The sequence below is a fragment of the Pseudorasbora parva genome, chromosome 15 (assembly GCF_024679245.1).
Source record: "Pseudorasbora parva isolate DD20220531a chromosome 15, ASM2467924v1, whole genome shotgun sequence".
NCBI lineage: Eukaryota > Metazoa > Chordata > Actinopteri > Cypriniformes > Gobionidae > Pseudorasbora > Pseudorasbora parva.
In genome coordinates this window covers 43,183,870-43,198,527 of record NC_090186.1, presented here as the reverse complement: position 1 = coordinate 43,198,527, position 14,658 = coordinate 43,183,870, and the positions used below count along the sequence as shown (strand labels likewise).

At 38.3% G+C, this 14,658-nt stretch overlaps 2 protein-coding genes across 6 annotated transcripts in view; one reads left to right on the top strand and one right to left on the bottom strand.

The window, feature by feature from the left end:
- Positions 1-1,171: 1,171 nt before the first annotated feature.
- taf1a (TATA box binding protein (TBP)-associated factor, RNA polymerase I, A) lies at positions 1,172-9,422 on the bottom strand. 3 transcript variants are annotated; one of them, XM_067418252.1, is made up of 10 exons: positions 7,991-9,405; positions 7,743-7,909; positions 6,675-6,788; positions 6,390-6,588; positions 5,860-5,975; positions 4,897-5,055; positions 4,748-4,814; positions 4,446-4,569; positions 3,612-3,766; positions 1,172-1,625 (listed from the first exon to the last, which is right to left on the bottom strand). In XM_067418252.1, the coding sequence occupies exons 1-10, from the start codon at positions 8,097-8,099 to the stop codon at positions 1,432-1,434; spliced, it is 1,404 nt and encodes a 467-aa protein (XP_067274353.1). In that variant the 5' UTR covers positions 8,100-9,405; the 3' UTR covers positions 1,172-1,431. The 3 variants fall into 3 exon arrangements, with proteins under 3 accessions (XP_067274353.1, XP_067274352.1, XP_067274351.1); XM_067418251.1 differs by having other exon boundaries at positions 1,172-1,622; positions 7,743-9,422; XM_067418250.1 differs by having other exon boundaries at positions 7,743-9,411.
- A 547-nt stretch (positions 9,423-9,969) lies between these two features.
- Positions 9,970-14,658, top strand: part of mia3 (MIA SH3 domain ER export factor 3) — a 34,267-nt gene continuing 29,578 nt past the window's right edge. Inside the window, exons 1-3 of one of the 3 annotated variants that reach the window (XM_067418230.1) lie at positions 9,970-10,384; positions 14,282-14,415; positions 14,528-14,614. In XM_067418230.1, the coding sequence (XP_067274331.1) occupies positions 10,261-10,384; positions 14,282-14,415; positions 14,528-14,614 (345 nt within the window). In that variant the 5' untranslated portion in view covers positions 9,970-10,260. The remainder of the gene's footprint in view (positions 10,385-14,281; positions 14,416-14,527; positions 14,615-14,658) is intronic. The other 2 variants (XM_067418229.1, XM_067418231.1) reach the window with 2 other exon arrangements.

The window sequence follows — 14,658 nt, the reverse complement described above, 5'->3', positions numbered from 1 at the left end:
CAGATTTTTAAAATACGATTAACATTAAAAAAGAGCCTATACAACATTAAAAATGAATAACATCATTTACCAATGAATTAGAAGGACGCGCACTTTCCTTTTGCTTATTTTAACCTGTCGGTTAGCTTTCTCTTCAATTAGACGTGTCAAATCTCTCTAAAATCACACTATTTACTTTCTTACATGAATAACAAGCAATTATTGAATAAAGAGGTCGATAAACTAATGCTAGTCAGTCAGAACAACGAAATGACCGTTATATTTTAAATTACGGAAGCGCGCCTCTTTCTGTAAGTAACAGAAAACATCAGCGCGCGGTAAATAAAGTTAAACTATCAAACTGTGTTTATGTGATCTGTATGTTTTTCGTTCTACGCTTAAATTTGGCTTAATATTTTTTAGCTATTGGGTCTATGCGTTTTGGTGTAATCCAGGTTTTAATAATCAGCAAAATATATTTTCATTAAAAAAATGACATTTCTGCATGACAGGATATACAAATACAGCTCTGGAAAAAATTAAGAGAAATCAAAGTGGTCTCTTACATTTTTCCAGAGCTGTAAATATTTAAATAAATTCTCAGTGGGGAACGTTCTGTGAAGGTTCTCTTTGGGTTATGTAAAATAAGAACCCACAGAGAAGGTAGGTTTTCCCCAAAATAACCTACATTTGAATTATATGGGAATGTTAGGGTAACGTTCGGTGTTTGCTCTCCGTCCATCCAGCCCTTCATCTTTTTGGATCTGAAGGACGATCGAGTCTCTGAGCTCTGCATTGAGAAACAACAGGAATGAGGCAGGAAGCCTCCACAGAATTCAGTTTCTCAGCCTCATTCACTTGATTCATGATTCAGTTTTGGGAGAGTTCGTCCGCTTGAGCGAAGCGTCATCAACATCTTGCTCAACACAAACGTTCAGACGGCCATGATGAGCAACACAAACCTGCTGCACGTGACGAGATGCTGCCATTGAGCTCAAACACAAAAATCTTTTTATACAACAGGTTTGGAGAGTCGACTGAAGGAAACTTCAGTTCACACATCAGACCAGACAAAAAGTGCTGTTTTTGTGCCTTTCATCGGATTTTAGAGAAGTTACGCCCAACAATAGTCCTAAACAATCCCTGTTAAAGAAGATCATACAAGGAACAAAAGACCAAAGACGAAGAACAATTAAAAACATATCTTAAACTTTTTTATAAATGATACATTTTTAGACATTTTTTATTAAATTATTAGGGTTTGGTTCTGGAAAGCAACACTGCATTTGCGCTCCAATCACTGAATTTCCATTATTTTCATTCAAAGTGAAGCTCAACATGAGCAGATACTCAGTCTATAAAGAGTCATGTGTCATAGATTAGACAAGTGAAATGTTGTCTGGTACAAATCTACAAAAATGTTCAACATTTATTATAAATGTACTTAGACATCTAAGGTGTTGTCTTCATCTTTTTCTTCTCAATCTTCATCTTTTCTTTCTCCATCTTTTTCTTCTCCTTCTTTGTTTTCTTCTCCATCTTTTTCTTCTTCTCCTTCATCCTTTTCTTCTTCTCCCTGGCTGTGCATTCCTTTGTTTTACTTTCAGCCATTTTCTCAGCTTTCAAAGCCATTTTATAGTATTCTGCTGTGAACAGAAAACAAAATGCACAGGAACTTTTAATACAAGTTAAGTTTTTTTTTTTTTTAAAGGTTTTAATTTATGTCAGGAATCGCCTCAGGACCCTAAGATGAGCATGAGCCTTGCGTCAGTATTTTAAGCTGACGCTATTGGGACCACAGTCTAATAGTGCCATGCTACAAGTGCAGAACAGAATACCTATATATCCTAATCAAATACATTTATCGTCCTAAATTATTATTATTACTCTTTCTAGTTATGATTTTGCTTAAAGTGTTACTTCACCAATTAGCATATGGCTTTGTATCTGTAGAAACCCGTGATTATATTCGAATGATAATGCTGTGTTTGGATTTTTGGAGGTATCACACACCCCTAACCTGACAGGAGTGCAGTAACAGTGTTTGCTCACTTAGCCCGGCTTCCAGATATGAACTATTGATTTGTCTTTCATTTCTATTTTATTTTTCATTCATTTTATATTTCCTTTTACTGAAACACTAAAGAGTCGAGATGAATATTGTCTGTACTATTGTCTGTATCACTCACTGAGAAAAAGCACGTTGTCAGTATGTTTTGGGAAAGTTTCTGGTCAGAACTGGAGCCCAATCAGCTCCAACCTTGGAGAAACTGTGCATCTGTGTATGTGCGCAATATTCTGTGTTACAGATCAATGTTGGGAACAGCAGCGGCTCGTCCATAGAGGGAGCTGGGGCGCCGACCTGCCTGCCTGTTTTTATTTTTATTTATTTTTTAATAATCTCTCATTTTGAAAAAATGTGTATTAATTATATGCTAATGATGGTTTTACTTTAGAATGTGTTTAGAACTCACTCTGATATTTGCATTCAGCACCGTTACGTTTATCATGTTGCTGCAGTAGCCAATCGGCTGTCTTCCAGGGCTCCAGTTCGCTCAGCCCCGCAGTGCTGTAATTTAAGCCAATGGTTCTCCGGTTACTACGCAAAAAAGTTTATATTTCACCAGTCATCGCCGTCAAACTTTATGGTTTTGGGGCGCTAAAAAAAAATATCGGCCGTAGCTCTGAGATTAGAGCAGTGCACTGCTGAACCTCGGGACATTCAGCCTGGCAGCGACGCGGGCGAAGTCGAGGAGAACTAATGTAGTCGTGGGAGTTGAACTTGCCCCAAATTAAGTTAAATTGCTACGAAAGAAGAACATTAGCAGAAAAACTCCTTGTAAAAGAACTCTGACCAGACAAGCCAGAAGGGAATAGGCGCGAGAAAAAGAGAAAACCTACAAGAGAAGCTTTTTCCGAGGTTAGTTTGATCGAAAGGCTTGGCTAACTAGCTGTGGTTACGTCAAGGCAATCTTTTGCTTCCCTTGCTCATCGTTTAAAACAAGTGTGATAGCTCGTGGACACAGACCTGAAACATATATCTAATATATCTAATATAATTTATCGTTATATGTTTGCACTTTTTCTATCTGGACACAGAGCATAATAAACATGCAACTTGTTCATTATCATTACCTGTGAAACTGTTGATTTCTATGGCAGTTAAATTAATATTGTCTTTTTTATTATACTATCAGTATTGGTTTAAATTCTTTTATTGGTATAGGAAAGGGACGTGGCCTCAAACGCACCACAATGAATGGAAATCACATCTACGAAATAAAAAAAAATTCTGAGGGTGAACCCCAAGACCCACCGCAAAAAATAGCCCGACCTATATTTTTCACCAGCGGCCACTGGTTGGGAAGCTAGATTACGGCATCATAAGAGATGGGTGGACTTGCTGTTCTGGGCAAGCTGACGCCTTCTCCAGATCTGGAAGGTCACTACGGGCCTAATTGAGTGAAAACTTTAAGTGATCTGTGGAATCGTACATCTGATTTACTGACAATGTGTGGAAATTTACCATGACTGTACATTTTCGCTGAATCTGGATCAGGTTCTGGTTCAACCGAGGACACTGTCTAGATAAACCGTATAAAGTTTCCATTCAAAGATAATCATGTACTTACTGTATAGACCCACTACCCTCAAAACGTCTCTCTTGATCTTCATTAGGCTGACGTTCTCTGCCATGTCTTTCCTGCCAATATAGCTTCTGAAGTGTAAGGAGAACCACAGTGGTCGCCTGGCGTCCCATTCCTTCTTTACAGTCTCAATGCACTTTCTAAATAAGTAGAAATCAACATGAGAAGATAAATTAAATGGGTCCTATGATGCTTTTCAAAGTTTGAAGTTCAACTTTCAATAAATAAAGTGAAAATGACATGTGAATGCCAAGTATGGAAACCTATACTCTGAATTTGTCTTCTGCATTTAACAAAACAATTTAGAGCACACATATTAAGAGTAGTGACCGCAAACACACACACAAAATGTAGACACACACACCCAGATAAGTAGGCAGCCATTTTTGCTGTGGTGCCCAGGGCGCAATTGGGGGTTAGATGCCTTGCTCAAGAACACCTCAGTCATTTCCTGTTGGTATTGAGAATTGAACCTGCAATGTTTGGGTTACCAGTCTTGCTCTCTGACCAATAGGCCACGACTGCCCCAGTTTAGTGTGTAACTTTGCTGTTTTAGCATGAAAAAGGTCAGCAAAAGTTCCAAAGCAGAGTCACTACAGGGACTTAATGTCTACACCAGTTTCTGAAACCCCTGAAATGCTTCCATTGTCGTCTTGGAATTTCTCCCGGGAACGAACACGTCACAACATTCCTCATTTAAATAATTCCCGGGGCAGGGCTTGGTTGAGTTAGTTAGTAGTGTGTTGATTAAGATTTTTTTGAATTTGATCTGATGCAACTTATTTTCCGGAATATAACCATACATTAACCGTAACTTACTTTTCTTTGAATATCTTCATAATATTCAGAAGACAGGACCAAGCCCTTATGTCACATTTCCAACTGGAAAACTCCAGAAGGTCCATTGAAATGGTGAGAGCTTCTTCTAGATCGCTCATGAGACCTGGAAAAAAGCAGAAACTGATTCATATCGAAGTCTTTATACATTTTAGTAACTGGTGGCTGATGAAGCTAACAAATAAACCCAACAGACCTACAGTGAAAGAGCCACCCAGATCACCCTTATAACCGCACAGCAACAGGCTAAAAAACAATCAGAAGAGTCTCGTTTTCATACGTACTGGTGTACAGCAGGAGAGAGCAGAGCTCCAGCATCAGCTCGTGACTCGGGACTAAAGTGCGCAGAATCTGAGCAGAACAGACACCAGAATAAATTATTCATTTTAATCAGAAACTTTATGCACGTTCTGATTGGCTGAGCATTTCATACCCTTAACGAACCGATGAGTTTGTCTGGTGGGGCATCGTGTCTCTTGAGGAACTGGTACAAGTACACATGAGCGTTGGGATTGTTTGGGAATTCCTTGTTGTAAGCGTAATTCTCCAGAATCTGCAGAGAGCCTTCCTCATCGTCATAAAACTTCAGCATCTGCAAGTGGACGACACAGACAGCATGAGATAAGACAGAAAGTCCACTTTAAAGGGGTTAGTTTTAAACATAAATTACAGTTGTGTCATTATTTACTCACCCTCATGTGATTCCAAACCTGTGTGTCACGGTTTGGCTTTGTTTAAAGTATTTTTTAACGCTTTTTAACATTTCTTCTTCGTTTTTTAATGTTTCTCAGATGCACTGAACTGATCATGAGTGACAATTAAGACATTGATAAATGTTACAAAAGATTCGCCTTTCAAATTAAATGTCAAATAAATAAATGTTAGAATGATTTTTGAAGGGTCATGTGATGCTGATGACTGGAGTAATGATGATAAATTCAGCTTTGATCACAGGAATAAATTACACTTTACTATATATTCACATAGAGAACAGTTATTTTAAATTGTAATAATATTTTACTATTTGTACTGTATTTGTACTCAAATAAATGCAGTCTTGGTGAGCAGAAGAGACTTTCAAAAACATTTAAAAAATCTCAAGCATAAGTAAAGAAACAGAAACAATAACAACACTAAAATAATCCATATGATTTGTGAATTATATGCCAAGTCTTCTAAATATTATAATAGCTTTGTTTAAGAAACAGACAGAAATGTAACTGAAACTGTGTGTCTAAATTCAATTAAAATTATTTCAGTCTGTTTCTTACACAAATACATAATATGACATCAGAACACTTAAAATACAACAAGTGGTATGAACTATTTTTATGATGGATTTTGAAATATTTAGAGCTTGGTCTATATGAGCCATTTAAACAATCATTATACATACATTAATGTAGCTCAACACAAAAGGGTCCCAGACTCCAGGCTGAGTGATGATATCCTTCAGGGTCACAGACGCTTGTCTGAAGTCTCTGAGCATCTCATGGTTACTGCTCGCCTCATCTGACACCAGAAATATGGACAAGCGTGCATTCAATTGACCAAAAGTGAAAGTAAAGAAATCTGTAACGTTACAAAAGGTTTTGTGAATCATTAACCAACTATGGTTGCAAGTTCATTTGAATTGCGTTGATAACGATAAAACTTGCATAGTTGGATTTGGGAAACGCACCCCAAAGAGTTATAGACAGACTGGGAAGAGCGGAGCTGTAACAATGTAAAATATGGGGAAAACAATGTTATTTTGAACATTCAAGCATGAAAACCTACTCTAGTAGAGCCAACAATAAAACCAAGACTTCGAAAAAGGGTAATAGGATAATAGGTCCCCTTAAAAAAAAAAAATCACTGTTTCATTTAATATCGAGAAGACCCATTTTTTATTGTTGTTCCACATAACTAAAAATATCCTCCTACCGGTTGCAGCTGCAGAAGACTTCTTCTCACACAAGGTCAAGTAATCTAGGAAACCGCTGTAGGCATGGATGATTTTTTTGGTGTTGCCCTGAGCAATCGAGAAGTTTCCGTATCTCCAGCTCTCTCCGATGGACAGCTGCCGCTTGGCTTCTTCAATCTCCCCGCTCAACATGAGATGAAAGCAATGCTCCAAACAGATCTACAACATTCACATGACATACTGATAATGAAATGCAGTGTAAATGTTATAAATGGGAGGTTTGGGCTTCTTAATGCAATGCATACCTTCGAGAAGTTTGTGGTTCCATTGTGTTTCAACTGTTCATATAAAGCGTTGAAATCTTCAGCGCTGGCGTTTGGGAGATGACGGAGAATTTCTGTGCCTAATCTCCACGTGATCTGATGGACACAATTATGCAGTCAGCAGTGAAACACTTCATCAGTACAGTAACACACACACACACACACACACACACACACACACACACACACACACACACAAAAGCAACAAAAATTTAATAGGAGGATACACCAGAAAAAAATACAAACAAATAAACAAGTCAGGATAAAGATGATTTCATGGTTTTATGATAATAAAAAGGAATGCATGTACTTAAAGCGGTGGTTCCGTGTTTTTTTACTAGGCTTGGTTGTGTTTATGGGGCGCAGTATAACATGTCTTAACACTTCTTTGTTTTTTTTTTAAACGCCGTATTTTTCTTCTATTCTCCCTTTATTCCACGCCGCTGTCTCCACTGTCCTTTGAACGGCTCTTTTGCTTCCTGCTTCTATGAAGCCCATCCCTCTGAAAAACACGATGCTCTTAGATTGGTTAGATGGCCAAATGTAGTTTCCTATATTTTTATTGGCTGAAGTGCCAAGCACAGGTTGTCATGGAAAAGCCACGCCCCTTCCCATTACGGGCAGAAGTCACGTCTGCGGAGACTAGCAAGGGTTTATGATGTCACCAACCTAGGAAGAAGCTCGTTGTAGTCCAAACCGGCCGTTTTTGTAGGCAATAAACTGCCGTAACTTTAAAAGACAATATCTCCGTTTGCATTGAACTTTCAGCGCTGTAACTTTGCAGATACTGTTTATGCTCAAGCAGCGACATTACACACTAACTACAGTTTAAAAAGTCAAATCGCATGCTACCACCCCTTTAAAAAACAGCAGTGAATTCTTTTATACTTATAAAACAATGTTAATCCTTACACAGTGCATTTAATATTAAACAAAAAACAGGTAACAACCCACTTTGCAAGCACATAATAGACAAACAAAGCAGTGTAGCAAACAAGTCAAGTCTCTATGCACTTTAAGTTGATTTGATAGTTTAAAAGGCTATTGTACCTCAGAAGCTGTAGATTTGGTTTCTTTGCCATCCAGGGCTTCCAGTGACTGAATGAATGAGTTGTAATAAACCGCAGCCTCCTGCCAGTTATGAAGCAGCATCGCATCTCTGATCCGCTTTAGACACCTTCTGTTCGACCTGAAAAAGCTGACAGTAGTGTGTACACCTGAACATGAACACATCAGTGGGATTGAGTTGCCTTGTCCACATAAACATGTAAATATGATGAGATGACGCTGAACATCACCTTTGTCGTCCGTATAAAAGTGGAGGTTAACGGGCTTTTTAAACTGGTTAGTCGTTTCATCCTCAGGAAAATCATGTGCTATACTGAGTTCAGCCTCTATATCATCCATAACTCACTGCTTTACGGATACTTGCTTTCCTCCTGATAGTATGAAGACTGTGTGAATAAAATACATTATATTCCTCAAACCGGTGGACATGTGAAACTATTCCTCATCAAAACAAGCGGTGAGCGTGACCGGCTGACAGCGCCTCCTGCCGACCGGGCGGAAAATATCAGGGTTGCCTATCTATTCCAGGGTTTTTATGGTTTAAACTGAAGATATGTTGTATTAAACATAATACAGTAACAACACGGCAATATTGTGTGTATTTAATGTTAGGGGTTAACAGTTTATAAACCAAGACCAGAAGTTAAGAATTAAGACCAAGAGTCAGCAGTGCAATTAATTAAAGACAAATTTACTGAAGAATAGTTTGCCGTTTCATCAGCAGAAGGCAGCTTCAAGTCTCACATGGAGCTGGTAGGCCATCTATCGACATAAAATAGCCTAACAGTTATACTTTTTTTCAATGTCTATCCACATCATTACTCTAAGGTGGATGATTCTGATTGGCTCAGAGAAATGTATTTCTCAAGGACATACTTGATAACCAGTTATGTCAGCATCAGCACATTTACATTTGATATGTGTAAAATGTTTTGACCACGTAGTATATATTTAAGGTTGTAATGGTTTTTTGATTAGTGTTTTTTTAATATTGTATGTATTTGATAGTGCCACTGAAAGTCATTTGTAATGTAATGTTTTAATATTGTGTGCACCTGCCCGGGGACTGTAGATGGAAACAAGCATTAGCTAATTCTGGTACAAAACATCTTTTCATAAGATTAATTATTTTGTACATTGTCCCTGAACAGTCATGGTAAATTTAAACAGATTGTCAGATACATGTGTCCAGAGATCACTTTCAGTTTTCATCACTAGAATTAGGCCCGTAGAGACCTTCCAGATCTGGAACAGGCGCCAACTTGTCCAGAACAGCAAGTCCACCCATCTCTTATGATGCCGTAATCTACCTTCCCAACACTGATCTGTAACACAGAATATTGCGCACATACTCAGATACACAGTTTCTCCAAGGTTGGAGCTGATTAGGCTCCAGTTCTGACCAGAAACTTTCCCAAAACATACTGATTACATGTGCTTTCTCTCAGTGAGAGGTATAGACAGTATTAAAGACAATATTCATCTTGATTCTTTAGTGTTTCAGTAAAAGGAAATATAAAATGAATGAAATATAATAAATTAAATGAAAGACTATTGATTAAGTAAAATCATAACTGGAAAAATCCTAAAAAATCATTATAATAATAACAACATAAGAGGATAAATATTGATTAAGGATTTGATTATTAATTTAATAAGGATATATATATATGTTCATACCCGGACTCGAACCCAGGTCCGCCAGCATTAGAGTTGGATGCTCTAACAAGGAGGCTAAAGGCTGCAACCTCTAGCATCAGTCACTAGAGCCTCTCAAAGATAGAGGAGTGAGGTTTTACTCTCACAGCAACTACTACTAGTTGGCCTCTGTCACACACACACACACACACACACACACACACACGCACGCACGCGCACGCGCACGCGCACGCACACGCACACGCACACACACACATATATATATATATATATATATACAGGTCTATCTATCTATCTATCTATCTATCTATCTATCTATCTATCTATCTATCTATCTATCTATCTATCTATCTATCTATCTATCTATCTGTCTGTCTGTCTGTCTGTCTGTCTATCTATCTATCTATCGTTAAAGAAATCTCTAGTGATGTTTCCTTTCCCACAAACACACACACACACACACACACACACACACACACACACACACACACACACACACACACACACACACACACACACACAATTTATTATCAAATACCTCTTGAAATAATATATATGATAATTAATGCTAAATGAAAGAAGAAATATAGTAAAACACAAAATAAATATTATATAAAGAAAGCTTTTATTGTGAATGATAAAGGCAGAATGAAAGTCCTCAGTGAAGTCTCCTCTGCTGCATGAAGACACACGTGACCAGGATTTGTTGTTTTGGTGCTACTATCTCTTTAAGCGCCGTGTAACATGACTCCAGTCTTTTCTCCTCCTCGCTGAAGCAGCTCGAGTTCGCCTCGGATCTGCTGACGTGTCGGCAGCGGCTCTCCGATCAACAGCTGCCAGCATGGCTGCTCGGAATCCATACGTTTATTATGTTTTTACGCTTGTTCTTTACGCGTGTGTCCACAGAGGCGGCGCGGACCGACGCTTCTCCGACCTGAAGCGATGCGCAGATGAGGAGTGTAGCAGTGAGTATCGCGCTGGAACTTTGTATCAGGATGCTGACCATAAAACTTCTGACTGTTGGCGTCATAAAGGCCGCATCGCCGCCACAGCTGTAACTTCGTGGCATTTGGTAACATCAAACATTTTTCGGGGGGCGCGTAGAGGGATGTTGGGACGAGTGACGTCCTTGAAGATCCTGTGTGTTGATACTGAGCTCAGTTTAGCCAGTCGAGCTAACAAACAACATAAAGAGCTCTGTGCATGGATGAGAGTCTTTTATGTTCCTAATACGATATTTTCACTTGCTGCAACAGTTCATAATGTTAGAATAAGACCTGGTTTCATTTCTCCAGCAGTTTTCATGTAAACACCGGTGGGAAAGTCGTTAATTACAAACAACATGATTCGATTGTATCGGGATAATGTCAGATAACTTTGATAGGTAATGGATTACAATCAACCAAATAGCTGTTAAATATAACTACACAATTAGCATAGGTGTAAAGAGTACCTGAAAACCATACTTGATTAAAAGTACAAATTCTCTTGCAGGGAAAATGACTCCAATGCAAGTTACAAGTCACCAATTCCAATACAACTTGAGGAAAAGTGTCAAAGTATCTGATTTTCAACAAGTATTTTACTCGTACTAAATATAGGCTCAACGGTGTACTAGTCTTCGAGACCTGAGACACACCAGTGAAAATAAGAAACTATTGATTTGTAAGATGAGAAATCATGTTTATTTTCTAAAATCAAGAATAAAACTGAATACCTCAATATTGCAATAAATCAAGAGCAACACAATAGCCCCTTTAAGTTAACATCTACAAACTCTCAGGTCTCATGCTCGGGTCAAAGCGTCTGAATAATTTTGCGATTTTATATAGGCTATGTAATACCTACACATTTAACATTTAATCATTTAGCAGACGCTTTTATCCAAAGCGACTTACAAAAAGGGGGAGAGTAATAGAAGCAACGAAACAGACAAGGCCAACAACCTGTAAGAGCTGTAAGAAATCTCAATTAGCACAGTACACAATTTAAAAAAAAAAAAAATTAATTTAATTTTTTTATAGACATCTACAACAAAAACTCACGTACGCAAAATGCCGAACACTGGATTTTGATAGCTATGATATGACCTACACACACATACACTCATCTAAAGGATTATTAGGAACACCATACTGATACTGTGTTTGACCCCCTTTCTCCTTCAGAACTGCCTTAATTCTACGTGGCATTGATTCAACGAGGTGCTGAAAGCATTTTATAGAAATGTTGGGCCATATTGATAGGAGAGCATCTTGCAGTTGATGGAGATTTGTGGGATGCACATCCAGGGCACGAAGCTCCTGTTCCACCACATCCCAAAGATGCTCTATTGGGTTGAGATCTGGTGACTGTGGCGGCCATTTTAGTACAGTCAACTCATCGTCATGTTCAAGAAACCAATATGAAATGATTGGAGCTTTGTGACATGGTGCATTATCCTGCTGGAAGTAGCCATCAGAGGATGGGCACATGGTGGTCATAAAGGGATGGACATGGTCAGAAACAATGCTCAGGTAGGCCGTGGCATTTAAACGGATGCCCAATTGGCACCAAGGGGCCTAAAGTGTGCCAAGAAAACATCCCCCACACCATTACACCACCACCACCAGCCTGCACAGTGGTAACAAGGCATGATGGATCCATGTTCTCATTCTGTTTACGCCAAAGTTTGACTCTACCGTCTGAACGTCTCAACAGAAATCGAGACTCATCAGACCAGGCAACATTTCTCCAGTCTTAATTTAACAACTGCCCAATTTTGGTGAGCTTGTGCAAATTGTAGCCTCTTTTTCCTATTTGTAGTGGAGATGAGTGGTACCCGGTGGGGTCTTCTGCTGTTGTAGCTCATCCGCCTCAAGGTTGTGTGTGTTGTGGCTTCACAAATGCTTTGCTGCATACCTCGGTTGTAACGAGTGGTTATTTCAGTCAAAGTTGCTCTTCTATCAGCTTGAATCAGTCGGCCCATTCTCCTCTGACCTCGAGCATCAACAAGGCATTTTCGCCCACAGGACTGCTGCATACTGGATGCTCTTCCCTTTTCACACCATTCTTTGTAAACCCTAGAAACGGTTGAGCGTAAAAATATGCTCAGTTACTGGGATTGTGAAATACTCAGACCGGCCTGTCTGGCACCAACAACCATGCCACGCTCAAAATGGCTTAAATCACCTTTCTTTCCCATTCTGACATTCAGATTAGAGTTCAGGAGATTGTCTTGATCAGGACCACACCCCTAAATGCATTGAAGCAACTGCCATGTGATTGGTTGATTAGATAATGGCATTAATGAGAAATTGAACAGGTGTTCCTAATAATCCTTTAGGTGAGTGTATACAATACATTATTCTGTGTGCATAAGATGTTTTTTTTTTTTAATTTGGTTTAATTTTAGTTTTAGTATATCATCATAATACCTATTTTTTCATTTCATTTTTCAATGTATATTTGACATTTGAGGCTAAATGCTATAGAATAATGTTTCAGCTTGTTTATTTTGATATAACTATGGCATACGTCATTTCAAAGAATGGTGTAAAGCCATTCAAAACATCATTCAAGATAAACTGTGATGATCATTAATAATTGCAATTACAATTTCAAGGGAATAATTGGAAATTAAGTTTTTGTCACATGCATAGCATACGTACAAAGACACATTTTTGTAGACAGATTTTTTTTTTTTTTTTTAATTGCTTTGTCCATTAGTGGGCGACCGGAGATTTATGGGATAATAAAACCTAATGCCAATGTTGTCTCTGTTAAAATGTTTACTTTCAGCATATGTTTGTTCATTTTGATTATTATTTACATTTACAGTTATGCATTTAGCAGACGCTTTTATCCAAAGCGACTTACAACTCAGGAGAACAGGAAGCGATCCGTCAAGAAGAGGCAACGAAACACAAAAAGTGCCCTAAATACCAAGATTTGTATACCGCTCAGAGTAGCAAAAACCAGAAAAGAGAAGAAGAAAGGAGAAATAGAGGAGGACAGAGGTGTTTTTTTATTTTTTATTTTTTATTGTAAGATTAAGTGCTCATGGAAGAGATGAGTTTTTACCTGTCTTTTGAATGAAGCGAGTGATTCTGTCGTGTGTATGGAGGACGGAAGATCGTTCCACCAACCAGGAACAATGAAAGAAAAAGTTCTAGAGAGGGATTTCATGCCTCTCTTTGATGGTACCACAAGCCTCCTCTCATTAGCGGAGCGAAGGCTTCTGGTGGGTGTGTAGACTCGTAGGAGTGAGTCAAAGTATGCGGGTGCTGAGCTTGTGGAAGATCCATGAGCAAGAGTCAGGGCTTTGAATTTCTTAATTCTTAAATATTTCTTAATTACATTTTACTATCCGTTCAGCCAAATCCATTCTCCTGAAATCCAAGGGCGGTTCACCCATAATATATTCCATACAGGTGACCTATTAGATGCTCTATTGATCCTGGTGTGGTCGATAGATACACCATTAATAAACAAACATAAAAGATCAAGTCACCATGTGGAGAGCGCATGCGGTACGGTTTTATTAAACACAAATGCAACAATCTCATGGGTCGTGTTTTACTTCAAAATAATTAGTAAGAAATTGAAATTCTATTTTGCTTAAGGAAAAATAAGCCCTTAATATTAGTTACTTTGTACTTGTAATGTCCCTGAAATATGCTTTATTTTGTAAAATTATTCATCAGTGTTATGCACGCCACATTACATTCAATTTTAAGTCGTACAGATGTTAAAATGCACATTGTAAGCGCTAATCTAGGTGAACATTTTTAGTTTAACTTTAACACAGAACACTGTTTTATTCTTCCCTTAAAGTAAATGCTAGATTATAAAAGTTACCATGTTTTTTTGTGTCTCTTTAGTGCTTCTCGTCAGAGGGAAGGCCGCTAAAGATTTCACGGGGCCGGACTGTCGGTTTCTTTCTTTTAAGAAAGGAGAAACAATATATGTATATTATAAACTCTCAGGGCAGAGGTCGGACATGTGGGCTGGTAGTGTAAGTATCAAGTTAATGATTTGATTGATTGATTGATTGATTGATTGATTGATTGATGGAGGCTTTTGGTTGCTTATACTAACATTTATTTGTTCTTCCTCTGTCTGCATAGATTGGAAACCACTTTGGTTATTTCCCAAAGGACTATCTTAATATAAATCATATATATACTGAAAAAGAATTGGAGGTTTCTACAGAGGTGAGTTCATGGGGTTAATACTGAGTGATGCTTGGTCCTTTTTG